The 27,660-nt window shown below is 54.7% G+C and overlaps 3 protein-coding genes across 6 annotated transcripts; 2 read left to right on the plus strand and 1 right to left on the minus strand.

Moving 5' to 3' along the window:
* Positions 1-2,443: 2,443 nt before the first annotated feature.
* Positions 2,444-10,525, plus strand: PHF19 (PHD finger protein 19). Of its 3 annotated transcripts, none has more exons than XM_039561896.1 (15): positions 2,444-2,620; positions 4,148-4,348; positions 4,633-4,714; positions 4,816-4,911; positions 5,006-5,106; positions 5,220-5,368; positions 5,665-5,760; positions 6,011-6,079; positions 6,525-6,645; positions 7,045-7,112; positions 7,206-7,376; positions 7,455-7,539; positions 7,816-7,901; positions 8,010-8,105; positions 8,377-10,525. In XM_039561896.1, the coding sequence occupies exons 1-15, from the start codon at positions 2,534-2,536 to the stop codon at positions 8,723-8,725; spliced, it is 1,857 nt and encodes a 618-aa protein (XP_039417830.1). In that variant the 5' UTR covers positions 2,444-2,533; the 3' UTR covers positions 8,726-10,525. The 3 variants fall into 3 exon arrangements, with proteins under 3 accessions (XP_039417830.1, XP_039417831.1, XP_039417832.1); XM_039561897.1 differs by lacking the exon at positions 2,444-2,620 and adding an exon at positions 2,949-2,990; XM_039561898.1 differs by lacking the exon at positions 2,444-2,620 and adding an exon at positions 3,359-3,446.
* A 157-nt stretch (positions 10,526-10,682) lies between these two features.
* On the minus strand, positions 10,683-19,075 carry CUTA (cutA divalent cation tolerance homolog). Of its 2 annotated transcripts, XM_039561899.1 has the most exons (7): positions 18,947-19,026; positions 17,356-17,371; positions 16,481-16,629; positions 13,590-13,649; positions 12,387-12,432; positions 12,083-12,132; positions 10,683-11,588 (listed from the first exon to the last, which is right to left on the minus strand). In XM_039561899.1, the coding sequence occupies exons 1-7, from the start codon at positions 19,009-19,011 to the stop codon at positions 11,486-11,488; spliced, it is 489 nt and encodes a 162-aa protein (XP_039417833.1). In that variant the 5' UTR covers positions 19,012-19,026; the 3' UTR covers positions 10,683-11,485. The 2 variants fall into 2 exon arrangements, with proteins under 2 accessions (XP_039417833.1, XP_010396136.3); XM_010397834.3 differs by lacking the exon at positions 17,356-17,371 and having other exon boundaries at positions 18,930-19,075.
* A 1,300-nt stretch (positions 19,076-20,375) lies between these two features.
* PSMD5 (proteasome 26S subunit, non-ATPase 5) lies at positions 20,376-27,556 on the plus strand. Its single transcript, XM_039561785.1, is given in 11 exon segments — positions 20,376-20,411; positions 20,413-20,573; positions 20,752-20,896; positions 21,456-21,569; positions 21,795-21,923; positions 22,568-22,677; positions 23,086-23,228; positions 23,691-23,882; positions 24,069-24,178; positions 24,631-24,771; positions 25,280-27,556. Coding segments are annotated over 11 exon segments (1,539 nt in total). The 3' UTR covers positions 25,538-27,556.
* The last annotated feature ends 104 nt before the right edge of the window (positions 27,557-27,660 follow it).

Genomic DNA, 27,660 nt, shown 5'->3' on the forward strand with positions numbered 1-27,660 from the left:
TGAAGAGGTGGTCGAGACCCTCAGAACAGAGGGATAAGAGGGGGAATTAGCAACTTGTGGGAGCTACTTCTACTGTCAGGGATGTGTCCTATTGAACCGGCTGCTCCTGCAGCTGGAAGTGGCACTTGGGAGCCGTGCTGGGAGCCGTGGGAGGCTCCGGAGCCAGCGAGAGCCGTCCCTGCAGATCCGATCTCCTCGCCAGGCCTGGAGCTCACAGGCAGCCCCGTGTTTGGGTTTCCATTCAATATTCCTCGGCTTCGGTCTCCAAGGCTACACGCCAACATCCAACCCCTCCTCCCACTCCTGTTTTCAAAGAAAGAAAAACACAGTGAAAAGAGGCTGCAACGATTTCTGGGCAGTTTTCAAAGCAGAGAGGCAGCGCTGGGAGCTGCTCTCCCTGCACACTCCGCAGGCTCTGATCCAGCCTGGGCCATGATTCCCCGGGTGCTCCATCCTCGTGCAAGCAGGAAAGCACCTCCCCACTCGGCAAGTGCAGGGTATGGGGGAGCAATTAAAAGGTTTTGAGGGAAAAAAGGGAGTTTTGGAGTCGTTAACTACACGGGGCTTCATTCAAATCCTTCTGCAAAAGCTGGTTTTGTTTGGGATTTCCATAGCGGGGAAGGAGCCGGGAGTCCTGCCCTGGAGCCTGTGCTGGCTCCACTCCCTGGCCGAGGAGAGTGTAGGATTGCTGCCCTCAGCTTTGCACCAGTTTTGGGGCTCTCGTTCATTCCTGTTCCCTTGCTTACAGAATAATCTGCTTTTAATGACCGGACATTCCTGCCCTATTCCAGCACGGAGAGCAGGTCAGCCTTGGATGCAAAACCAGTGTCCAGCTGCTCCAGGCGCTGTCACAGCCCTGCTCCAGCACCTGCCAGGGGCCACGATCCCACAGTGCCAAAGAAATGGGATATCCAGTGGCTCCCCCACCCCGCCAGGGTGTGCGGGAAAAGCCAAGTGGGTGTGCAGAGGAAGAGGAGGAGGAAGAGAAGGAAAAAGAGAAGGAGAAAGGAAAATGAGGAGGAAGGGGAGGAGAAGGGCAGCACCCAGTAGCTCTCTGCAGTGGGATCTGAGGCCAGGATTGCTGGATGCTGCAGCAGGAGCACCTGCAAAGAAACCAGAGTTAAATGTGATGATGTTGCTTCATTCTGGTTAGAAAATAGAGGATACATCTCAAATTCTGGGATGTTTTTTCATTTTTGTTCGGGACTTTAGTCCCAGCACAAGGTTCCCGTGCTCTTTCCATTGGCAGCTGGCAGGTTTGGGGTGCCCTCTCCGTGTGGAGGGGTTTCAGCCAGGTTCTCCCTGCCTACACCCCCGGTGAATTCGATCCAGCGTTTGATTTCCGTGTCACATCATCCGCATTCCTGCGGCGAGCAACCAACATGCAAACATCAGCCACGGGCGCCGGGCAGGAGGGTGGTGCTCCCCCGGGCCCCACGGGGACGGGCTGGGACACGAACGCTGTCCCGGGAGCGCAGCAATCCGTGGGATTCCGGGCAAACCCAGCAGCCCCAACGCACGGAGCGAGGAGCGGGGCTTCTCCGAGGGCTGTGCTGCGGGGTTATTTTAGTCCTGAGGTGACTCACACGTATCCCGGTGTGACTCACGGGGAGCTGGGGCCCAGGGCTGGGTAGGGATGTGGCACGGCATGGCGTGGCACAGTGGGCAACGGCATGGCACACATGGCACACATGGCACACACGGCACCCTGTGGCACGGCGCACATGGCACACTTGGCACACACGGCACACAGGGCACAGCGTGGCTCTCCTCACGCAGCCCTGCACCGGGAGCAGCAGCGCGGCCGTGCCGGACCCATCGCTCAGGGAATCGCCTTTCCCGGGCCCTCCGCAGGTGCAGCGTCACAGGGAGCACTCGGACACCGATGTTTTATGGGGAAGTTTGGTTAAATAAGTGATTCCTACGCTGAAGGCAGGCTCAGCCCGTGCCGTGCCGCTCACCCCTGGTGCCCGGGAACTGCTCGCTTGCAGTTCAAGCTTTGTTGCACGTGTGCTCTGGGCCCCAGCTCCTGGAGCTGCAGGAGCTCATCCATCACGGACAGGAAAAGCCGTGCGGGCTCTGCTCGCGCTTGGCCCGGACCTCGCCCCGGGAATCAGCTCTCCTATGGCCCGAGCAGCCTGGAAAACATTGCTTTTTCAGGATCGCTTTCCAACAAACAGCAAATCCTACAGATTTCTTCTTGGCACCGACCGAAGCATTTTTACAGTGATTGATTTTCTCTGTGAGATTCAGAGAAAGGCTGAAAGGCTGCTCCCGCTTCCAGGAATCCCGGCGAGCACAGGTCGTTCCCTCTCGGGACAATGCTGCGCAGGCACTGCCCGCATCCCACCCCTCCCGCATCCCACCCCCTGCCCGCCCCCATCCCGGGGGACCAGGGGAAGCCCTTTCCTGGCTGCAGCCAGGGCTCGGAGGGGACAGGCGGGGAGGTCCCGCGTGTGGCAGAGGGTGACGGTGCCTCTCCACGGGCGGAGGGTGCGTGGCCGACCCTGGGTTCCCCGTCCTGGCCCCGGGGATGCCGCCTGCGCCCTCCGGGGCACCGGCCAGGGCCAAGCCGAGCCGTGCCGTGCAGAGCTGGGATGTGCCCTGCCGGTCCGGTCCGGTAGGTGCCTATGGATGCCAGTCCATGCCGGTCGGTCGGTGCCGGCGGGTCGGTGCCAGTCCGTGCCATGCCAGTGGGTCGGTGCCAGTCCGGTCCGGTTCGGTCCGCGCCGGTCCGTGCCGCTGGGTGCCGTGCCGGTCCGGCCCGTGCGGTGCCGGTGGGTGCCGCGGGGATGCGCTGCGCTGCGGTGGGACCGGACCCGTGGGAGGCGGCGGGGGCGGCCCCGCTAATTGCATAACCGGGACGTCAATGCCGGCGGGAGCGCGGGGGAAGCGCGGGAAGATGGCGCCCCGCGCCCGGCCCCCGCCGCGCCCCGCAGCCCCCCGGCCCCGCGCCCCGAGCGCCCGCTGAGCGCGCCGGGCGCACCGCGGTAAGGGCGGCCCCGGCACCGCGCACGGGCACCGGGCGGGACGGGCGGGCGGACGGGCGGGCGGGCGGACAGACGGCGCCGCGGCCGCCTTTGAATGAGCCAATGGCGGCGGGGCCGCGGCCGCCGCTCGGGCTGCCCGCGGCCACCCCGGCAGGTGCCGCCGGGGCGCGGGGGGACCCGGCCGGGCGCTCCCGCCGCCCGAGCGGTCCCGCTGCCCGGCACGGGAGCGGCGTGGGCGCTCCCACACGTGTCCGCGGGGCCCGGGGGAGAGCGGCGGGAGCCGCCGGGAGGGAAGCGGCGGGGGCCCCGCGGGGGAGCGGAGGGAAGCGCGGGGGTCTGCGGGAGCCCGGGGGGCGCGGAGCGGAGCTGCCGCCGGGCTCGGACGCGCTCCCACGCGGGGACCCGGCGAGTGCCGCTGCCGGGACGTGTCGCGGCTCGTGAGCGCCGGGCTTTGCCGTGAGTGTGATCGCTCTGCCCATCCCGGGGCTCTCGGGGAGCGGGAGAGTCCTCATGGGCGGCAGGGGCCGGGCAGAGGGGACTCGTGTCGCGATCCGCGGCGCCGGGACACGCGTGTTGTCATGAGGCCACATGTGTGGCCGTGACGGGAGCGCCAAGGGGAGAAAAGTCCCTTTCAAGTCGTTTCTGTGGTGTCCTTTGGGATCGCAGCTCTTCTGGGGATGGTTTCTTTGCCTCCTGCACCCCGAACCTCGTGGCGGTGACATTTGGCCGTCTGGGTTCGCTCGCTGTGGGTGGTGCTGGCACATCCCTACTCCTGCAGCAGCCCCGGTGGTTTGGGAGCCCACAAAACTGCGCGGAAATTGTGATGTAAAAATCACAGTAAATGTAAAGCTTTTATTCCTTACGTGCCCCCTCCCAAAACTGAACCACGCGGACCTGTGGCGTGTCCCAGTGCTGTGGGAGCCTGTCGGGGGTTAATTCCCTCTTGTTCACCGGTAGCAAAGATTTTGGCTGCTCCCTGGATTTCGTGGAAAGGAACCGTCCCATCGGCACTTGTTTTGCAGTGTGCTGAGCCCCTGCTGGTGGGGCTGAACCACCTCCAGCCTCGGTCCTCCCAGGCAAAACGCTCAGGGATGCTGTGCTCGGCTGATGTTGTGCCGTGTCGAGAGGGCAGGTGACAGCGTGTGTGTCCCCTCCAGGCTGTGCTGATGGAGACCACCAAGCTGAACCCCCTGATCCGGGATGTGTACGCGGCCGCCGGCCGTGTCCAGCAGGCAGCGGCCGCGGGCTCGGCGCGGAGGGGCAGCGGCTGCCGGGAGCTGATGGTCAGGCTGACCGAGGGGCAGTACGTGCTGTGCCGCTGGACAGACGGGCTCTACTACCTCGGCAAGATCAAGAGGGTAACGTGGACACCCCCAGGGGAACGGGAGCACCCGAAGAGGTGCCAGTGCCAGTGGAGCCGGTGCCATTCCCTGGCTCAATTCGTGACGCAGGGGCTGCTGGCCTGGGCTGCAATGTGTCTTTGGCCAGCTGGGCATTTTGGGTCGTCATCCTGCCCCGGGGTGTCACGCCCGAAACCTGACTTCCCGCAGCCCCGAGGGACAGGATCACTCACCAAGGAAAACAGGGAAGTGCTGGGAATGGGAGCTGACACACAGCCGCTCTTCCCGCTCTCTCCTGGCAGGTGAGCGGCTCCAAGCAGAGCTGCCTCGTCACGTTCGAGGATAACTCCAAGTACTGGGTCCTCTGGAAGGACATCCAGCATGGTGAGTGATGCGCCAGCCTCCCTTTCCCATGCCGTGCTGTGGGACCCTTCCCAGCAGCACGGGGACGTGGCTGTGCCACCTCTGTCGCCCCCGTCCCACAGCCGGTGTGCCGGGGGAGGAGCCCAAGTGCAGCATCTGCCTGGGGAAGACGTCGGGCCCCAGGAACGAAATCCTCATCTGCGGGAAGTGCGGGCTGGGTGAGTGTGGCTGTCCCACCCCGGGCTCTGCCGTGTCCCACCCCGGGCGAGGGCGGGGCCGGCCCCGCGGTGCTGATACCGAGCCCTCCCGCAGGTTATCACCAGCAGTGCCACATCCCGGTGGCGAGCGGCGGCGAGGGCCCGCTGGGGACGCCGTGGTTCTGCCGCCGCTGCATATTTGCCCTGGCCGTGCGGGTGAGTGGGGCTGCCCCGCGTTCCTGGCTCCGTGCGCTGCCCGGCCCTGGCACAGCGGGGCAGGACGTGGCCCCCGGGTGGCTCGGCTGACCCCGTGCCTGTCTCTCCCACAGAAGGGGGGTGCCCTGAAGAAAGGAGCCATTGCCAGGACGCTGCAAGCCGTGAAGATGGTGCTGTCCTACAACCCCGAGCTGCTGGAGTGGGACTCCCCACACCGCACCAACCAGCAGCAGTGCTACTGCTACTGCGGGGGCCCCGGAGAGTAAGGCCCTGCCTGTGTGTCAGGATTAGTTTTGTGGGGGAAAGGAAGATGGGATCAGGGTGGGGATGCTTGATCCCAGGCTTGCAGGGCACTGCCCCGGGGCCAGTGGCTTTGCTCTCCACACTGCCCCTGCCATCCGGATCTCTGCTCCCTCCCAGAGGCAGCGTTTGCACTAGAAATACAAGTTAGGGACAGCTTTCTCTCCCTGGCTGGGGGGCGTCTGTGCCTAGGAGGGGACTGGGGCAGTGGCTACCACACGCTGCCCTCAGTGTCACCTTCCCCCTGTCCCTGCCCAGGTGGTACCTGAAGATGCTGCAGTGCTACCGCTGCCGGCAGTGGTTCCACGAAGCCTGTACCCAGTGCCTCAGCGACCCCATGATGTTCGGAGACCGGTATGTCCCTTCTGGGCTTTGCTGAGGTGGCTTCCCAGGGGGGACTCATGGACACATCCCAGTTGTGTCTCCCTGATCCATCTGGCACCGACATGGATCAGGTGGCCCTGTCCCCCAGAGCCCAGCTGCTCCTGGCCTTGCTGCCACAGTTGGTCCCTGGAGCACAGTCCCACCTGACCCATCCCTGGGCCCTGCATGGCTGTAGGAGTCATCCTCACTCCCGGCATTTTCCCTCCCTAATGTTTTCCAGGTTCTATGTGTTCTTCTGCTCCGTGTGCAACCAGGGACCTGAATACATCAAGCGCCTGCCCTTGAGATGGTGAGAAATGGGCTCTTCTCCTTTGGAATGTGCCCGGGTGGCTCTGGGACACCGGGCTGGCTGATCCCTGAAAGTGTTCAAGACCAGGCTGGATGGGGCTCTGACCAACCTGGTCTAGTGGAAGGTGTTCCTGCCCATGGCAGGGGGTGGGACTGGACGATCTTAAGGCCCCTTCCAACACAAACCATTCTAGGATTGTGTGTTCGGGTGTTCCCCCAGCTGCAGGCAGTGTCTCACCTCTCCCCAGAGCTCGAGGGATGCTGTCCTGGCTGGGGCATCCCCCAGGATACACCTCTGGGCTGGACTGCTTCCCCTGTGAAGTGTGGGAAGGTTCCAGTGGTGGGTTTTGGGAGGACCTGGGAGCTGGAGTGGCACTGGCAGAGCAGGGCATGACGGTGGCACCACCCTGCCAGGGCTGCTGACCCTGTGCCCCTCTTTGCTGCAGGGTGGACATCGTCCATCTCGCCCTCTACAACCTGGGTGTGCAGAGCAAGAAGAAGTACTTTGACTTCGAGGAGATCTTGGCCTTCGTGAACCACCACTGGGACCCGCTGCAGCTCGGGAAGGTACAAACACACCCCGGGCTTGTGCTGGAGAGCAGCCATGGGAGTGAGAAATGTCACCCCAGCTCGTGCAGCACTCGACATGGCAGCTCCCGCTCCAGAGCAGCTTAATCCCTTTCCTCTGTGCTGGGATTTCCCTTGTGGGAGTGTCAGACCTTACACCTTCCCCAGCGGGAGCTGGAGCTGGGAGAAGCGTGTTGGAAACCTGTCCCGGGGCAGGACGGGGCGGCTCCCCGAGGGCGGCAGTGCCAGACCCGGGTGGCTCTGGCCGGGCCTTGGCTCCCTCCCTCCCTCCCCGACCCTGGGCAGGAGCCGAAAGCCGGAGTTCGGGTTCCCCCGTCTGTTTGGATTTTGCCATAACCACAGCGGGCACTGAGCCCTGCCTGCCCCCCTGTCCCGCAGCTCACGGGCACCCCCATCTCGGAGCGCGGCCCCCACCTCCTCAACGCTCTCAACAGCTACAAAAGCAGGTGAGGCCCGGGCGAGGGATGGGGACAGGGCGGGATGCAGGGTGCTCCCGTGCCAGCCCGGCTGAGGGCTGTTCCCTCCCCTCTGCCGCCCAGGTTTCTGTGTGGGAAGGAGATAAAAAAGAAGAAATGCATCTTCCGCCTGCGGATCCGCGTCCCCCCGAACCCCCCCAGCAAGGTGCTGCCGGAGAAAGCCCCCGGCGAGGGCGAGAGCAGCTCCTGCGAGCTGAAGAAGAGAGGGAAAAGCAAATATGCCCATAAGGACAGGTAAGTGGCCCCCTTGCCCCGGACATGCCCGCAGTAGTCCCCCCCGTGCCCGCGCCCCCCCTCACGCCCTGTTTGCAGCCTCCTGCCGCGGCAGCTCCAGCAGCAGAAGCGGCGAGCGCGGCGCAAGAGGGCCAAGTTCCTGCTGGAGGATGCCATTCCCAGCGTGAGTCCTTCGCCCCCTCCCCTGTGCAGCCAGCCCGGGATTTGGCAGCTGTGTGGGACTGCCCAGCCCTGCGGCTCCCCGCAAGTTTTCCCCACTCGTACGGGCAGGGAGAGCTCCTGTCCCTCACCTGGGAAATGTCCCACGCCGAGCCCACTTCCCAGGGCAGCGGGGCCATGGGAAGGAGCGCGGTGGCCCCGGGCAGAGGGTGCCAGGGGTGGGGTGTGGGCAGCACCCCTGTGCCAGGCAGTGAGGAGTGAGCTTCTTTTTGTGGCACAGAGTGACTTCACCTCAGCCTGGAGCACCAACCACCACCTGGCCAGCATCTTTGACTTCACGCTGGATGAGATCCAGAGCCTGAAAAGGTCCGTGCAGCCGGACCAGGGGTGTGGGGGGCCTGGGGTGCTGCTTGCGCCAGGCTGGGGCCGATGCTGCATCCCAGCCTATCCCATCCCACCCTATCCTGTCCACAGTGCCAGCTCAGGGCAGACTTTCCTGTCGGACGTGGACTCTACAGATGCCACCAGCACCTCAGGCTCGGCCACCACAAGCCTCTCCTACGAGTCCAGGTGAGGACTGTGCCCCTAGCCCCCTTCCAGAGGGGTTCTGGTGGCATGGCCAGGGGGGCGAGGTCCTGTGTCTCCCCCCTTCATGTCCCACACTGGGGAGCTTTTCCTCCCTGTGTCTCAAACGGGCTGGGGGGCCCAAAGTGGCACTTGCTGGCTGTGCAGGATCAGAGCCGTCGGTCCTTGCTGGGCTCCCCCAAATTTCAGAAGCCAGTACGGGGAGTGGCACCTTTTGGGTGCCGCCCTCACTCCTGCCCTGTGCTCTCCCCGGCAGCCGCAGGACCGTGGGTAGCCGCAAGCGCAAACTGGCGGTGCCAGCCTACGCCTCGGGGGCCAAGAGGAGAGGAGGGGAGCCGGGCGGGCGCCCGGCCGCGGCCACCCCCGAGGGCAGCGAGGCAGCGGCCGGCCCCGACCGCCCCGACGACGGCATCGACAGCCACACCTTCGAAAGCATCAGCGAGGACGACTCCTCGCTGTCTCACCTCAAGTCCTCCATCAGCAGCTACTTCGGGGCCGCGGGCCGGCTGGTGTGCGGGGAGAAGTACCAGGTGCTGGCCCGGCGGGTGACGCTCGAAGGGAAGGTGCAGTACCTGGTGGAGTGGGAAGGCACCACTCCCTACTGAGCCCCGCCAGCCCCGAAACCTTTCCCGGAGCCAAAGCAGAGGAGATCGAGGTGCTGGGGAAGCCCGTGAAGCACAGGAGAGGTGCTGGTCCCGCCCCCCGGGAATTTTGGCGGGTGGAGGCAGCGCCCAGGCCAGCAGCGCTGACCGGGAATGAAACCTGAAGCCCTGACACTCTGTTTTTTTTAATGTTAACAATTTTTAGTTTCTTGGCTGTGTTTATGCAGAGCAGGGCCCAGCCGTGCTCTCCCCCGGGAGCCTTTGGCCGAGCCCGAGGCACCATCCCGGTGGTGGCCAGAGCAGGGAGGGGGTCCGGCCCTCCAGAAGGGTCCCACAGCTGCAGCAGCTGTTTGGGGGACACCCCACACCCTGCTCACACAGACGGACCTCGGCCTGTGCCTGGCATAGCCTGGCTTATCCCGGTGTCCCAGCCTGACCGAGCAGCCTCGAGGGGGTCCTGCTGCCAAAGCACGAACCCCTCCTCATCCCTGGGCTTTCATAGCTCATCCCCGTGCTCATGGGAAACTGGGAACAGCTCTTGGGGTTTTCCACTTTGTCCTGAATCCATTCATTAAAGGAATGTGGTTTGTTTAACATGAGAGGAAAATGCCCCAAAGCCAGCCCATGTGTGGCTGTTGCAGCCACGGGGCAGATGTGCTCTCACCCCATAACCTGGACTGTGTGTGATGCTGCACCAGCTTCATTTCCCTGTTCTGACAATCATGATCTTGGAAGAGATCGTCCAAAAAATCCGCCTTTGCCTTAAAACCACCACGGGCACTTCACAGACTGGAGCCCAAGGCCTTTGTTCCTACAGGAAATCTTCATCCCAAATGTGCCAAACCAGCAGACAAACCAAAAAAAAGGCTGAAGAGGACAGCGGGGGCAGGGGGAGGGGGCTGTACCAGGGTCCCTGTGACCATCCCTGTGGCCATCCCTGGGGCCTCGTGGCTGTGCCTCTCTCGTAGTGGTGATGTTTGTGAGCACTGGGCTTGATTTGTCTGCAGGGGAGAAGGAGCAGCCCCTTCTTTAAGAAAGCAATACTGCCAGCTTGGGCAGGAGCAGAGCAGTTGGCTTTTTAAAAAAGATTCTAATATCAGATAGATGTGTTAGATTTTTTTCTTAAGAGAGAGAGAGAGATATTTTTAATGGTGTCCTCCTCGTCTCTCCCCCATCCCACCATGACTGTCCCATGGGATGGAGGGTGAGCCCTGCTGGGTTGTGGGGTCCTGTCCAGCAGCAGACCCTGTCCTGTCCTACCTGTGCTCATGGGATCTCCGCTCAGAGCAGAGTGTCCCTGTCCTTCTGGGAGAGGTGCTGCCAGACCCCCCCATCCCTGGCAGGGAGGGGTCCAGCAGCTGGAAAACTCCCTGTCCTGCCTTAGCTTTGTCCTCAAAGGATCACTTAAAATATTTTCCTTTCTTGAGTGCCTATGGAGCCCGCGTGATTCCAAGGGGCTGCCAAGAGCTGTGCCAGGGCTGAGCAGGGTCATGCCTGTGGGATGTGCCACTGGATATTACACTCGTGGGGGCACCCACAGGATGTGGCCCTGGCTCCTCTCCGCTCCCTCTCTGTTCTCTCTCCTCCTCTCCTGGCTTCTCGCAGAGAATTGAATGTGGAGCCTTTAAAAGTATTTTTGTTGCAGAGTATATTTTGCATTCGCTGTAATAGAGATTATAACAACTCTGTGCACCTTCTGATTTCTGAATTCAGGTTGCTGCTTGTAAGCAACTCTCATTATACCCAAGTTGTAATTAATACGTCTGATGTACAATTAAAAAGTGAGGGTTTTTTTCAACATCACTGTTTTTTTGAAGTGTGAGGATTATTGAGTTGGGATGCCCAGTGCCCACCATGGGGCAGCTGGCACTGCTGGGTTGTGTTCCATTCCAGGTGAGGTGTGTCCTGCAAGCCCAGGACAGGCCCTTCCTCTTGCACAGCTGCGACCACGAGAGCCTGCCCAGCTAAGAAACACTCCTGTTTATTTCCTTCCCCATCCCATAAATAACTCGAAAATGTTCCATTAAGTTATATCCCACGAACCATCAACATAAGGATCTTTCTACAAGGCTCAGTGTGGCCTAGGCAGAAAGCCCCTGTTCAGGTGGGGGTAGGGATGCAGGGCCAGGGCAGTGCCGTGGTCCTGCTGGCACCTGGCTTCCCTGAAGTGGCCGTGGATGTCGCCCAGCCCACCCCAGCTCTCCGTGGCAGGGCCGAGTCTGTGTGTGCTGCTCGCGGCTCCTGCTAAATCCTCGCGGCATCTGCTGGAGTTTGCCGCTTCCTTGGATTGTGTCAGACTCCAGCAGCACGCTGGCTGCCGGCAGGGGAGGGCGGGAGCCGCACGGCGCGGGGTGCCCGGCCACATCCTGCAGCCTCCGGGCTGGGGAAGGATGCCGGGACCGCCGCTGCGGGGGAGCAGGGGGCCAGGCAGGGTTCAGGGGCTGGCTGTGGGGACACATGGCACTGCAGGGGCTGCCAGGCCACGGATCCCAGCTGGAATTCGCTGCTGGCAGCCTGAGGCAGCCCCCGAGTGTCCTGACAGGAACATCTCCCGCGTATCCTCATCCACAGCCTTTGGTGCGGGCGGCCCTTCCCCAGCTCAGCTTGCACCGGCTCCGGGCTGCTCAGCGCTCCCCGGGCAGGCCGAGGAGGGGATGTTTCCCAAGCTCCTGTGTTACCGCAAATCCTCGAAGATAAAAGCCACCTCCCACATGGCTCAGCAGGATCCCGATCTCCCCAGAAGTGAGGTGCACTTCGCACTTCTCAGTCCCGTGGCACGTTCTCCTCTATCCATTTGAGGTACAGAGGGTTTCCTTGGTCAATAGGCAGGCTGATGATTTCGGGGGTTTCAAAGGGATGGATGGATCTAAAGTGGAACCAGGCGCGGAGGAGCAGAGTCAGCGCCAGCCGCGCTCCGCGCTCCCAGCCGCGCCCCAGCCCTGCCCCGCGCCCTCCCCGCACTTCAAAGCACCCGCAGCTTCTTTTTGCCACGTGGGAATTCTGCTTTGAGTTTGGGGTTTACCACAGACTGCCGGGGGCCTGGCCCAAAGCTGAGTGTGCTCCCCCCTCGGGAAATGCAGGAAATCCTGTCAGGAGGCTGTCAGGGAATAACCTGTGTGAGGAGAGGGAGAATCCCTCCTCGAATCCAGCATGGAGGGGCTGGGTGAAACCCAGTTGATATTTCTGCCACTTTTTACTTTTTGCTGATGCCGTCTCTGGGTTTTTCTGGCTCATAAGATACAGCAGGAGCACTTAACCCCCCTGGGTGGGAAGGGGCTCAAGGAACTCCCAAAGCTGGAGCAGGAGGTGAAGCCTACCTTGGACAGGACACCCAGTGCTCCTGCGGAGCCAGAGCCTCACCTGACGTAGTTGGACAATTCCCCTATTTTGGACGTCCTTGTCTTCACCAACTGTGGAGAGTAAAAAATCCAACACAAACCCCAAGGGAGTCGTGAAGGGATGGAGGGATCCTGAGCTGCAGTTCCTGACTGCCCCCACCCAGCATGGCCAGGGGTGCGACAGGAGCCCTTCCTGGGCTCTTCCCTGGGGGATGTTCCCAAACCTCAGGCAGGCTGGTGCCACCCTCCCCAAACCTCCCTGCAGCCCCTTTTGGCTGGGACCATTCGCAACAGGGATTTCTGTGACGTAGGGAATGATCACTTACCAGCAGTATTTCAGTGGATTCTTCCAGCTCCCCTTTCCAGAAATACCTGGATTTAAAAGAAAAGCAGCATCAGCAAGTCCAGCTCTGGCTGCAGCCATGCCAGCCCTCGGGATACTTTCCCTGCTTGGTGCTTTTTGCACGTGGCCATTTCTTTACAAAGTGGCTCAAGAAGCATCGCTGGCCCCAAAACTGCTGAGCACATGAGTGAGCACCCCAGATTTATGGACCAAAGCCTCCTCCAGAGAATTTGCCCAGGGGGACTGGCAGGGCAAATTTGCTGGGATTGGGGTGTCCTGTGGTGGTGGCCCCACTCTGAGCTGCGGCCAGGGGACAGTGCCTGCAGGGGTTGTGGCTGCGAGGCTGAGCTTTCTTCCTCTCCTTCCCTGCAGGAGAGGAGCTGCACTTCTCATGAGTCAGATATGACCTTTCAAAACATTTTTGCTGCCAGGAGCCCGTCCTGATCTCATCTGCCTGCTGGGCTCCTGCGCGAGGAGGACTCGGAGGCGTCGCGGTGTCTCCTGAGCAGGGCACGGAGCAGAATCCAGCTGGAGCTGCCAGGGCTGTGCAGGAGCAGCTCTGCTCCGCCTTTTGGGTTTGTAGGAAATGATGGATAAGGGGAAGAAGGGTATTACTGGGTTTGCCCTCAGCTGGGATAGGGGGTGCACTGTGGGGATCCCCTCCTGAGGGAAGGCTGCAGTGGGATCTGCTCCTCACTTCTGCCAGGGTGTTTCTATGAGGAAAAGCTGTTTTGGGGCTTTGCTCTTTAACCCCTCTAACAAGTGCAGTCCCTTTGCATGGACAGCTGAGGACACCTGCAGAGCAGGGCTGGGCCTGTTCCAAGGTCAAACATGCTGTTCTTCCTGCCTGAAAAAGCTGCTTAATTTTGTAAAGGCCTTTTCTGGTCCCTATCTTGGCTTCTTTTTAGAGCTTCTGATAACAGGCACCATGTCCTCAGGACCATAAATCCTAAATTGGTGGATGCCTGTGTAGCCAAGTAACCAATAAATAAATGGTCCCCATGGGCAGTCAGAGCATCTGTGCTCCTTAACAAGCTCGGAGCACGGTGAGGATCGTCCCCATCATCTGCAACAACAAACAGACCCAGCAGCCTTCTGGAAACTGAAGGCTGTGTCCATCCCCTCCTTCCCTCCCTGCAGAGCCCAGGTTTGCCTCCTCTGTTGGGGAATATCCAGCTCAACTTACAAGGCTGAGCTCTTGGGCAGGATGTTCACGTAGGCAGCCAGTTTCTTATCCATGATGGCCCTGGGGGAGACAGGAAGGGAATCAGTGCCAGGCCAGCTCAGTGCTCACCCCCAGCCATGGGGACATTCCCTCGTGCTGCCCAGGACTGCCAGCAGCAGCTTTGACATTGGAGACATGGAATTTTGGGTTACTTATTACCCTGAGAAAACAGAGGCAAAGGTGACCTTTGGCTGGAGCTACTTCAGATCAGGCCCTCCTGGCAGGACTCTGGGACCCTCCCTGTGCTGAGGAGGGAGTTTAGGTGTTGCTCCTGGCCTGGAGGGTGCAAGAACCCTGCTCAGTGCCAGCCCTGTGCCCTTCTGGCCATGGGGTCAGGGCAGGGCTGAACCATGGGGCTGCAAGAACTGGGGCTGGGATGGATGGGAAGGGGTTTGTCTGCCACTGTCAAACTGTGCCCCTTCCTCTCAGAGCAGCCTAAATGTGCATCTGGTTAGATTAACAACATCAAGGTTTTTCAATCCAAAATGTCCTCGAAATCTGAAGCCCAAATAAATTCCTTCCCTCCGGCTGCCTCCGTTAGTTGTGGGCTGGTTTGTTATTGCAGAGCTGCTCGGGGCTGCCAGCAGAAGTGATACTGCAGCGATTACAGAGCACTGAAGCGAACTCAGGGCGGATTTTTAGAAGAAAGGGGGAAAATGATGTGTTTTGTGACCACAGCAGTGTCTGGCCCTTCTCACGGAGGTGGCAGCTGTCCCTTCAGGCAGGGCACCAGTGACTCCACCTTCGGTTTCTTTAGCACTGGCTTGGGGGGACCACGGCTGGAGAGGAGAAGCACCCCAGGAGGCTCAGGGTTGTTTGCTCTCACCATGTGTAGGCAGTTCCAGGCATTTAATGCTCGTGGAGCATCTTGAGTTAATCTTTACACCAACAAAGTGCAGCAACACGAACAGAGCCACCCCTGCTGTGACTGTCATGTCACACATGGCACAAATCAGTTTGGTTTTGCTGCCTGCAACTTGCAAGGCATTTTAGCACAGGAGCTTTTTGGTTTGGGTGCTCTGTCCCAATAAATGTGATCCTAACTGAGATCCTGAACTTCGTGCCAGCAAGCTGAGCAGCAACAAGAGGCCACCAGGGGAACAGGGAACATTGTAAGAAGCTGAATGTGATCTGTGGAAAATGTCTGCATAATACATGATAGCTTTGGGTTGGGCACTTCATCGTGTGTTTCTTTGTCTGTGCCTCACAATAGGCCCTGAAGTGAGACAGATTAAATATTGATAAGCAGAAAAGCAAAGAAAATGATAAACACAAATCTACGGCAGCGGTGGGGGCTGACAGGGGGCTGGGTAAGGTGGGTGAGGTGCAGTGGCCACACCGCCCAGCCAAGGGGGTCAGCTCCTCCCAGCAGGCACAGGGGACAGGCAAGAAGGTCTTGAGATGTTGAATTCTACCTGCAGCTCTTCTGCTTTCTCAAAGCTTGAACCCCTTTTCCTTAAACCAAAAAATTTCCCTGCAGATGCATCCGAGTGAGTGCTCCACTGGGCAGTGCAAAGGAAGAATAAACATGACAGCACAGGAAAAATGAGTGGGGGAAAATCAGCATAGAAGCCCAGTGTCATCCCCTACAACCAGGGCTCATTGCTCCAAATTCCAGAACAAAGGAATAATTACTCCACCAGTAAAACCACAACCAAAGTACACATATCTCAGCGAGGGGGAGTGATTTATGTCCTCTCCCTTCCCTGCAAGATGAGGAACAAAGAGTGGAAAGCATTTGCAAAGCTGTTAAGACGAAGCATTTTCAGGAACTGAGGCTCTTTTCACCAGGTACAGTTGCCCCTTTTTTTTAGGAGACATCGAGCAGTGCAGACATAATTCTATTTGAATTTCTTAATACAGTTGCAGTATTTAAGGTGACACAAACTCCCTTTCAGTAGCCTGTCAGTTCCTGAACATGTTTGGGAGCACTTTGCTGGAGATGGAGAGGTTTTGGCAGGAGCAGGGCAGCAGGAAAACAGCGCAGGAGGTGTTGCAGGAAACTTCACGGTCCATCATAAACACTTCCCCAGTCAACACGGGTTCAGTACTTCCAACAGAGCATCCATTGAGTCAGGGACTGACAGACGTGTGAAAAAACTCTGCATGCAAAATATCATGCAAAGTATCTCATATATTAAAAGAGAAGAAGAAAAAATCGAGGAAAACCCCCTCATTCCCTGAGGTTTGCTGGTGAGCAGAGTGGTACCAGGTGGTACCTCACAAGCGTTTGCTGTGGACCACTTTCATACTTCCTTTATTTTCATGTCAGAGCACTGTGCATTGTCCCTCTCTATAAATCCCCTCCGGGCATTTTGTTGTCTGTGTTGTTCTAGAGAGGAATAAGGACTGTGGCAGATCAGAGAACATCAGGTTGGAACTTAATCCATCTGAGGGCTGAGAAATTCATGGTCATAACTTGAAAATGGGTCTTGAAAATGCAAGGCAGTGAAATAAATTGAGAATTGCTTGATGCTACCATGGCATTGGCTTCAGAGGCAAATATCAGCTTTCCTTGGGACAGGGCAGCTCTGGTATGGGGGTTGTGATACAGAGTCTGTGGAAAGGAGCATTGCTCGGGTATCACAGAATCATGGAATGGGTTGGGTTGGAGGGACCTTAAAGCCCATCCAGTGCCACCCCCTTCCACGAGCAGAGACACCTTCCACTATCCCAGGTTACCCCAAGCCCTGTCCAGCCACAGCTTCTCTGGGCACCCTGTGCCAGGGCCTCACCCCCCTAGAAATGCAAAGTACACAGGATACAGATCCCCTCGAGGGACAAGGGAATATTCAGCTTCACTCCAGCTTTGGAACCCCGCAAGCAGACAAGCAAGGGAAGCGTCTCCGTACCTTGCGATGTCCCTGGCGATCTGCTCGTTGAGGCAGTTGACGAAGGCGATGGAATGTGTCCCTGGGATGTAGCTGCCAGTGACAGCAGAGTGCAGGTGCAGAGCCAGGCCCCGGAGCAGGGGGTACATGAGCACCAACAGCGTCAGCACCTCGGAGAGAACAGCCGGGTGATGGGAGGCGAAACACAGTAAAACTGAACATTTACATTGTCCGTGGCTGCAGGGACGTTTCCAGGCTTCCCTCAGCATTGCAGGGACCAGTTAAATCAAATTAAGATGAGAACCTGCTGCTAGGGGGATTCATTCCCCTCCAGTAGGACCAATCTCCTGCTCAGGGCACGAGAGGGGCAGTTTTGCGGCTGTATCAGCCCAGGGGTGCCCAGGCCTTGGCTGTGGGAGGTCACCCCAGACTAACGGGGGTTACAGACCCCACCACCCGACCACAGCAGCCAGCACTGGTTTTCTGAAGAAGAATAAGGAGCTAAGACAGGGAATGTCTTGGTTTCTACTGCAAAAAAGAACAAGAAGGGAACGGCTCCCACACCCAGCACACCTCTCCTGCTCAGGGCACACCTGCAGCCGTCCTTTAGCCATGCACCAGGGGTGAGGTGCGTCCATCCCTCTGGGAAATGGGGGGCACAGGACCCTCTGCCTCCCTGGGGATGTGGGCAGGAGAAGAGCAGTTTGTCAGTGTATTGTCCTTGGGAAAGAGATTCGGGCTGGAGCCTGGTGCCAGGACCTGGGGAATTTCAATCCTGCCCTGTCAGATTATTCTCCTCTGCCTTAGCTCTGTGCAGCCCACCCAGACCACGCTCCAGCCTCACACCCTGACTTCAAGGCAGGTTTTAAATTCATTTCATCTTAATTATCTGCTACTAAAAGCACAGTGAAACTGGATCCTGTGCGGCACAGAAATCCTAAAGGACACAGCCCAGGTCTGCAGGGCAGCACAAACACCAACGCTCTGCCCGTGGCCTGGCAGAGCAGCAGCAACAAGTGGGGTTTGCTGTGCAGGAGCTGCTATTCCTGGCAAGCCCCTTCGCTGCTGTTTGTGCTCACATGCCATAAACAGCCTCCCAAAAATATATCATTATCCCGGCAGGGATGCTGCGGGAAGGGTGAGGTTAATTTGGAGTGCTGAGGACCAGCTGAAGGATGGTGCCGTTCTGGGCTGCAGCTCCTTCCCTTTGTCTTTTGTTTTGTTTTCGACATAAACAGCATCTGGCCCTGATTCAGCTACAGTGATTAAAAAATGCTTAGAAGACTAAGAAAATATTCATTTCCCCCCCTTATTTCCACCCTCCTTTGTCCTCTGAACAACCTGCCATTGCAGCACTAATGCAGAAATCTCTCTCTTTGTTTTTTTTTTTTAATTGAATTAAAAATCTCTCTTGTCACCACTCTTTCTCATTTGGAAAATGACCAATGTGCTGTACTGCTTGTCTCCTCTTTCCCAATCCATTTGAGGAAATATTCTTTGTTACCACAAGACTTCTCATCATAATTTTTAGAGCTCCTTCTGTGCTCTTTTTTTCCCACTAAGCCATTTAACAAATACTAGACAACAAATCCCAAAAGCTCCTCAGTGAGTTACAAGCCAAACAGAGATGTGCTGGTGTACCTATTTTTCCAGATTAAAATGTAATCATGCTCCTTGCTCAGGAAAAAAAAAACCACCATCCAACCTGTTCAGCCTGGTGATCATTAAACTTCTTGGAAGATGTACGTGCATGTGATGAGGAAATCCCCAGGATCATTTGGGATTGAATATTAGTACAAACATGAACACTATCTTGTTTTTTCTGGTGTTTCCCCCTCTTTTTTTTTCTGAAAAGGAAGATAACCACCCCTTTTTTCCCCCGAATAATTGTATTTGCCAAGAGATGGTGCAAAAGGGAAGGAGTGAAACCTCGGGATTCTTGCCTGATAAACCAATTAAACTCATGATTGCCGAAATACTGAACAAAACTGAAAACACCCCTGTGAGGTTTTAAGCACTTCACTAAAAAGCACTGAGCAGCAAAATGCCATTTTAGTGCAGAGAGACTCAGATTTCTGCAACACTTCTTTTGCCTTTGGCGAACTAAAAACAGCTTTAGGTTTAAAATCACCACGCTAGGACTTTTTGCTGAGTTTTGATGAGGTTCTGTTAAAAAAAACACCCCAACTGAACAACACCACCCAAACACAAGTTGTGCCAACGTTGTAAAAAAACTTGGAAATTTGCTTCTCTCGCAGCAGATGCAGGGAGTCCACCCCTCCTGCATGATGGTTTTGGGGAGAGGTTTGCTAACAAAGGTACAGACGGGTATTTCCATGATTGCTTAGAGTGAGTCGGTGTCTGTCGTGCTTCCCAGGGAGTGTTCCGTACCCCACATCCCCATCCCAGCCCCCTGTCCATCCCAGTCCCGTGTCCATCCCAGTCCCCTGTCCATCCCAGTCCCACTTACCAGCACCAAGGTGCCGCGGGCCGGGCCGGGGGCAGCCCTGGGAAGCCGGGGGCAGCGGGCAGCGCTGGCTCAGCCCCTCCATGTCCTGCGGCCCCTCCACCTGCTCTGCCCGAGCTGGGAGCGCTGCCTGGACCGGCGGCACTGACTCCTCCTCCTCCTCCTCTTCCTCCCCGGCTGGTGCCCGCCCGCTGCGGGGACAGGGACAGCGCGGTGTCCTCTGCCCCTGCCTGACCTGCAGAGCTGGGGGGACAAATAGCAGGGACTGGCACCCCAAAAGTGGGGTCACACACCCGAGTGCTGTCGCTGCTGGTATCAAACTGCCCGCACCAGCATCTGGTGGGATTTCCAGGTTGTCCCTCCAGTACAAGCACTGGAATCCTCCCAGTGCCGTCCCCGGTGCTCCGAGACTTACTGACGGCATTTGTCACCTTCGCTTTGATTTCCCCGTCTATAAAACTTTCTCAGATTTCATCTGGTCGGGGCTCTTTGGATAGAAACCAGCGGGCAGGTGCTGAGTCCTGGCGTGGTGTTTGTACCCAAAATCTCCTGTGAGGGACGCGGGGCAGAAGAGCCGAGCGCTGTTTGCCTCACGCTGTAACTTTATTGTGTCCCTGTGTAACTTTTTACAGTCCCCCTGTCTGTTCCCATAACCTGTCAGGAGAACTCATTCCTTGCCAGGCTGCAGAACACCCGAACCCGCGTATCTGTTCCATATTTAATTGGGGGATGTAATCTTTCGCAGAGCTGGAAGCACAAAGTTCTTTATTAAGCAGCTCCTGTTGTATAAGTTATGTGACGGCATCAATTTGTTTGCAAAAGGTGAGAAAATTCAGCTTGAAGACATCGGGGGGTGGCACGTTCTTCGCAGCCCAGGGAGCTGCCCCGGGCAAACACCGGGATGGGACCGGCTGTCCTCGCACTCCTGGGATCAGCACTTCCCCCTCCCGAACCCCGACAACGCCCTTTATCCCGGTTTTTCCAAGAGACGGCGACCCGCAAAGCGACCCCAGCGCCCGCCTCAGGGTGCGAGCCCAGCCAGCCCGGTGAGACCACCCCCACAACGGAGCGCGCCCCGCCCATCACCGGGACCACGCCCCCAACCGGGACGCGCCCCGCCCGCCACGGGACCACGCCCCAACCGGGACGCGCCCCGCCCATCACCGGGACCACGCCCCCAACCGGGACGCGCCCCGCCCGCCACGGGACCACGCCCTCTCCGCTCGCACCGAATTGGGCGGAGCCGAGGGGGGCGTGGCGCGCGGACATTTTGTTTACATTTCGGCGGACGCAAAGGGCGCCCTTAGCGACGGCGCGGCGGTTGCTAAGGGCGGCCGCAGCTCTCGCGATGCTTCCGCGAGGCGGTTGCTAAGGCCGACCCGAGTTCTCGCGATACTTCCGCCCGGCGGTTGCCAAGGGCGACGTGAGTTCTCGCGAGACTCCTGGGAGATGGCGGAGGCGGCGGCGGCCAAGATGGCGGAGGCGGGCGGCGGAGCTCCTGGAGCGGGCGGCCCGGCGGGATGCGGCGCTGGAGGAGCTGCGGGCCCTGCGGGTCGCCGTGCAGGCCGTACCGCCCGCCGCCCTCCGCGCCCGCCTCGGCGAGCACCACCTGGTAGCGCTCTTCGGCCTCCTCGGCGTCAATGACCGGTGAGCTCCGGCGCGGTGCCGCGGGCCTCACCGGCCCCGCCGGGCCCTCGCTGCTATTCTCCCGGAGCGGGGGATTCCTGCCGCCTCCCCGGCTCATTCTCTGGGCTGTTTCGGGGCGGGAGGTGGCACAGCGGTTTCCCTTTACTCAAGAGCTCGGTTTTGTCTCCGTCCCGCTCAGGGAACAGGTGTCCGCGTGTGTTTCTATCCTGGAGAGGCTTCTGCAGGCCCTGGATCCCCTTTACGTGATCCAGAACCTCAGGGAAGAGCTGCAGAAGGGCCTTTTCCACCCCGATGACTCCGTGAAAATCCTCACCATGTCGCAGGTACAGGGTTTCTTCCAGGAGGAGGGGACAGAGCTCTGTGGTGAGCTCTGGGTTAGTCCCCATCTGCTCTTTTCTGCCTCAGCTTGTGATAAAAGCAGGAATTGTGTCCTTCCACACCCGTGCCATTTAGGATAATTACCGTGCAGTGTGTATATAATGCTTTATGATATGTCAGTTACAATGTATAAAACTATGTCCTGACAAAAGCAACTTGTGAATAAAACTTTTTCTCCGTGTCCTGGTTAAAGCTTTCCAAGCCAGCACTGACAGCAGGTGCTCTAAGAACTAAAAGCAGCAGCATTTTGATATTCAGGATACTTTAAATGTGATTGTGGAAACACCAAACAGGCTGTGGGAACTTTTGTTGCATTAATTTGAAAGAACAGGATTGTGGGGTGTTGTGGTTTGGGATGGACTTTCGGAAGTTTCAGGTTCAGCTAAAAGCAGTTGTTGGCCAGTTGAGATTTAATCCAAAAAGCTCAAAAAATGGTGATTTTGGCTTTCTGTGCAGCTGTTCCAGTGCTTGTTTTAATGTTATCTTCTGTAATCCTGTGATCAGGTTGGGAGGATTGTTGAAGACTCAGCTGCTGTCACAGAAATTCTGCACAGCCCCGAGCTGCTACGGCAGATCATAAACTGCATTGGTGGAGAGAAAATTGCAGTGGCTAAAGAGGTAAACGTGACTTTATTGTCTCATCCCTCTGCTAGCTGAGGTAGTTGGATGACAGTGATCATAACTAGCTCTCCTCAGTGAAAATTGAATTATAGTTAAAATTAAATGCACAGGTATAGTTAATAAGGTCATAGAGAACATTGGAGCTAAGCCTGTTCATCTCGGATTTTCTTCTCTGGGTGGTTTTGTTCATTTTTCATAACGAGCTCCTGTTTTTGCTTGCAGGCTATCAAATCTCTGTCGAGAATAGCCCAGAGCCAGGAGGGTTTGGAGGCTTTGTTTGGGAGCACTTTGTTGAGTGACCTGAGGAATGTGATGGCCACGAGTGACGTTGTTCGCTACAGAGTCTATGAGGTGGGGGGGTTCTCTGCTGGCTCTCAGGCTGGGTTTTATGGCTTTTAAATCAGTGTTTCTCACTGCTTTACACACTTCTCTTCATGTCTGTGTTTTATCAAAACTAGAAAGGAGTAGGAAGATTACAGCAGTGTGGGCTCTCATGATGTAATAACTTCTTTCCCATTTTATGGTATAGAAGTGTGAATTACTGTTTATTTTCTAACTTGTAGTGCATAAGGCATTGGAAGGGCTCCACAGAATTACTAAAGACACCTTAAAGTGTTTGTTTCTCTGAAAATAAAAGTAAAATAATTCTTGTAGTCTCTTAACCTTTGGATGTGAAGTGCTGCTGAAAGTTCTGGAGAGATGCCAGCTGTCAGTCTAAGATGTTTGTCAAAGGAGAAATTATACAACTTAGCCATCCTAGAGCTTAATGGGAATAGCACAGGAAAAGCTGATTGTGAGTAGAAGTCAGATGCATGTGCTGCAAACTTGGAACTCCTTTTGGACTTGCTTCAGGCAAAGATTTGGGTTAATGATAAAAGTATGATTAAATTCCATATTTAATACATATAGGGTTAATCAGCACTGTAGGATGTATTTGGCTGTCACTGTGAATTATTATAATGTTTTTATAAACCATCCTTTTTGCTTTTTTTTAGTTAATTGTGGAGATTTCATCAGTGTCAGCAGAGTCTCTGAATTACTGTGCAAACAGTGGGTTAATCCCTGAGTTAATTGGGGAGCTGACTGGAGAGGATGTGCTGGTCAGGTATGTTGGTGAGTTTGCCAAGGAGATTTCCCCCATTGTTAAAACTCTTAATATTCTGATAAAATAAACGTAGTTGTGTGTGTTTCTTGGAAAACCCTTCTCAGAAAAATGCTCTTATCTGCCTCTTCTTAAACTGCCTTGAGTGTAAAATACTTCATACCTTCATTTGAGAGCCAAGAGGGAGTTACCCCAGTGTGAGGTGATAATTGTGAGGTTTGGCTGTGATAGAAACACTTCAAATTCTTCCACAGATCTAAAGAGCTGAATGAGCTTGGAGGAGTGTTGGACACTTGGGGTCACTTGTTGGTTTTTTGTTAGGATTTTGTCTTATGGGTATGGGGGGTTTTTTTAATCACTGACTACTTCAAAACCCACTGAAATAAGCCCAGATAACTTTGTGTGTTGCAGGGCCACGTGCATAGAGATGGTGACCTCGCTGGCCCACACCCCCCATGGGCGGCAGTACCTGGCTCAGCAAGGAGTCATCGACAAAATCTCCAACATCATCCTTGGGGCAGAGTCAGATCCCTTCTCCAGCTTCTACTTGCCAGGTGACACCATGTGTTCCTTCTTTCCAGGGTTTGCTGCTTGCTTTGGTAATGAGTTAAATTGACAGGACTGTTAAGCCTCTCTTTTGAAAGCTCAGGTGAAATTTTGAATATTAGATTGGATCTATAAAATATTGGATATTTAAATAATGCTGAAGGACAGTCTGACGCATGAGGAATGTTCCTCGGTAACAGTGGTAAGATCTGGACAGGCTGTGCTGTAGCTTTAAAGTTTGTGTTATTGTAGCCTGTTTTAGGAATACAAACATCATGAATTAAGCAACAGTCAAAATATTTGGCTTGTTGCTTAGTTCTGTCTTTATTTTGAGCTTTTTACCAACACTATTCAGACTTAATAACACATGTTCAGGAACAAATCAGTCTCACACTAACGTACATTTAATTTTGACATTGCTGAAGTTGTTGTTCTTCCACTCAGTGCTTTTTTTGGTCTTGTTTTCTCAGGATTTGTTAAATTTTTTGGCAATCTGGCTATTGTGGACAGTCCCCAGCAGATCTGTGAGCGATACCCTGTCTTTATGGAAAAAGTCTTTGAAATGGCAGAAAGTCAGGATCCAACCATGATTGGAGTGGCTGTGGACACGCTGGGAATCCTGGGATCAAATGTGGAAGGCAAACAGGTTTTACAGAAAACTAGTTAGTATCTTTCTTTTCTTTAATAAAACTTTTCAGTATAATACAAGGTTTAATTGGTTTGGGGTGATACTGAAAGGAATTGAAAAATGTATTCCTTTACCTAGTGAATACATTAATAATGGGTAACTGTATTCCTGTAGAGATCTGGCTGAATTAATTAAAAGCACTTTGTTTTTGTTTTGAAAGGAAGTAGATTTCAAAATCTCTTAAGCAAAATAGGGCACCAGGCCAAGAATGCCCCCACTGAGTTACGGCTTCGGTGCTTGGATGCGATTTCATCTCTGCTTTACTTGCCTGTAAGTTGGCGTTTTGGTCTTTGTTTTTGATTCAAATCTCCAAGAATGAAATCATCACACGCCTGAGTAATTGTGAGAAGACATTTTGCAGCCTCTAGGTTGGGTGGCTGTGGTGCTTTCAGTGTTCTGAGTCACTGATTTACTGTTTTGAAATTCCCTGATTTGTTTGCTTAAAGGTTTGGGTTTGTTTGTAAGGAGCCAGGTGTTCTGAAATGTTAATAAAACATGAAGTCAAGACTTCATTGACAAGGGAATGAGAGTAAACAGGTTCATATCCTTGTGCTTAAGGGGTAGGGGCAAACTGCTCCAGTCCTTGTAGCATTCTTTGGATCCAGGGATCTGGGTTAACAGTGTAGCTCTAAATGAGGGAGTGAAACATTTGAACACATCCTGAAAATTTGAAAGTCTTTCATAATCCTAATCAAACTCCTTCATTTTTGTCATTTATGTAGCCAGAGCAGCAGACAGAGGACCTCTTAAGAATGACTGAATCCTGGTTCACATCCTTGTCCAGCCAGCCCCTGGAGCTGTTCAGGAGCATCAGTACTCAGCCATTCCCTGATCTCCACTGCGGGGCTTTGCGGGTGTTCACTGTGAGTGCTTTCTGCTTTTAAAGATCAGGGAGTGACTTGTGCTGCTATTCAGTCTCAGACTTACTTATTTAGTTCTTCGGAGTGAATGCCACAAACTTCTGGTTAAAGCCCAGAAGTGGTCAGAAAAAGGCTTTTTTCCTCGTGCCCCACTTGCATTCCCCGTTTAAATAATGCAGCAGACACGTCATGTCTGTAATGCTAATTTCTGCTAGATTGGAGAGGGGGGAAAAAAGGCAACAGCTGTGCTCTAAGGTGCTGCTTCTATACCAGAGGCACTGCTGTGATAATTCCCTTAAAACTTTGAAGATAAGCACTGAGCTGTACTTGTTCTCCAGGGTTAAACCCTGCTGCTTGATTCAAGTGCTGATTGTGTAACCACTGGTGGAATGAATATCTCATTTAATTTTCCCTGTTCCTTGTCTTTGTACCGAAAACCTTACTGTGTAACTGCTTTTTTGGGGTTTTAATATGTTTTCCCCCCTCTCATGTCTTTTGTCTTCCTGTTTAGGCCATTGCAAATCAACCATGGGCCCAGAAGCTGATGCTGGACAGCCCAGGGTTTGTGGAGTACGTTGTGGACAGATCTGTGGAGCCTGACAAAGCTTCAAAGGATGCTAAATACGAACTGGTGAAGGCCCTGGTGAACTCCAAAACCATTGCAGAGATCTTTGGGAATCAGTATTACCTGAGGCTCAGGGCTTACCTGCACGAGGGCCCCTATTATGTTAAGGCAGTTTCTACTACAGCTGTGGAAGGAGCAGAATAATGTCCTTGGTGTCTGGGGTCCCCTTCTTGCAAAAGATATTCCTGGCACAGGTGTTGAGGTACAAGGTGTAAAAACTCTCCACACTGGAGGTTGTCTCTTTAAAGGAATGTGAAGATATTTTGACTCTATTTGAGATGAGTCAGGAGAGGAAATGAAAAGCTGTTGTATATTTCCCCCTAAAATGTCACGGCAGAAGTTCTCTCTGTGTCTCATGAGACAGGTAACCCAGGTGAGCACTTACCAGCTACTGACTGTGTTTTATTTGGCAGAATTCATCAGCGTTTGGTTAAATTGTTCTTGGGTTTGGAGTTTCTGTTGTGTTTTCTCAGTAGGTTACAGTTCAGTTAAAACCCCACCAAAACACCTCAAGGTTTGTAACCTCAGATGCTGCCATAATTTCTATTCTTTTTTAATTCATTTTTTTACCTGTCAGAGTTGGCACTTGCATGGAGCACTCTCTTTGTTCTATCAGAATCCTGTTGCTGAATAAGCCAGTGACCCTGTCCACATGAGGGAGTGTGGACTGGATTCTCTTGTTTGCAACCTGCTGGATGTGAGTCTTGCTGGAATAAATAATCCTAAATATTGTTTACATTTTCTGCTGAGGATTTAAAAAAGAAAAAAAAGCTTTTAGCCCTTTTACAAACAAACCAATGCACTCTGTAGGGATCAAACCCACCTGGGAGCTTTGTCTCCCTTGTTGGCTGTGCTGTGGGATGGCAGCTCAGTTTTGTGGCTGGAGCACTACAAGGCTACTTCAGAACCAAATCTTGACTTGTTTACACTATTTTTTAACAGAGATACAATTTTTTAAGTGTTGTTTAAAGAAATGTAGTATTTTAGTTACCTGAGTTAGACTGAAAGGGGGAAGAACGTAAAGCTGTTGTATTGAAGGGAGTGAATGAACTGGGAGTATGGAAATGTGGCATCTTAGGAAGTTGGAATCTTCTTCTGAAGATGTGAGAACTGTGAGGGAGAATCAGGACTGGCTGGGCACTCCAGTGACGTGTGACATGTCTTTGTCCATAAACAGAGACCACGGGGTACTGTATATCAAAGGCTTGTATTATTCTTTTTGAGAAATACATCTGAGGAGTAGCTGGGGGGAGCAGAATAAAACATGAAATTACTGCTTTGGGGCTTATTTTAGTAATGTGTCAGCCAGCTGTGACTCTGGAAAGAACTGACTCCACGTCCCTGTGCTGCCAGGGGAAGCAGGAGGATCTTGTCATGCAGTAACTCTGGTTTTGCCTGTGGTAGGTAGAGGTGCAGCTGGCATTGCCTGCCAGAAATACTGCCCAGGAGTCCAGGGGGGCTCTGAGGAGCTGGGGAGGATCCCTTAATGTTTGCTAAGCTGTCTAAATGGAGGTGATGTGCCTTGCTGCTCACAACCCAAGATGTACCAGAGTTGTCATCCTACATCCCAGTGCTGCTGCTTTTATCCTAAATGTGCCCAATAAACATCTGCCAGTGAGAAATGCACTGCAGTGTCTCGTGACTGCAGAGAGCACGGGAGCTTTGTGAATCCTGCATCCAGCAAACACATCAAAGCACTAAAAAGGAAATGAAAAGAGTGTAGAAGTCCTTAGTTTGCACTTGTTCTGGGCAGTTCAGCTCTGTTATTTTAGGTGGCTTTGTGTGCTGGTGGCTCTGTGCAAGCCATATGCTGAAATGTCAGTAAAAGAAATCAATATATAAACCTGTTCTGCAATTTGTGAGCCTCTTCCATGTGTGTTTTCAGCTGGTGCTTTTGAAGGCTACTCTGTGTGCTGAGTATTTAGCATCTGCTTTGCATGGTACTTTTGCCAAAGACAATATTTTAGAATGTGCAGAGATGCCAAACGAGGGGATTTTTTTATGTATACACATATGCTTTATTTTATTGAGCTTTGAGCTCAGTGTTGATTGATTAATTGATCACTTTCCCCTTATTACTCACATGCAGTTCCCTGCCCATGCTGTACATTGCCATATGGATTACATGCTGCTGCTGTATCTGATATAAATGACAAAATTGAAGTGTGTTGTTTTTGTCACCCCCTCCTTGAAGTAACAGGTGGAGATAACTGAGGAAAAAACAGAAATGGAATGCTGGAGAATTGAGGTAACATGCTGAACATTTG

The sequence above is a fragment of the Corvus cornix genome, chromosome 17 (genome assembly GCF_000738735.6).
Source record: "Corvus cornix cornix isolate S_Up_H32 chromosome 17, ASM73873v5, whole genome shotgun sequence".
Classification (NCBI taxonomy): Eukaryota; Metazoa; Chordata; class Aves; order Passeriformes; family Corvidae; genus Corvus; species Corvus cornix.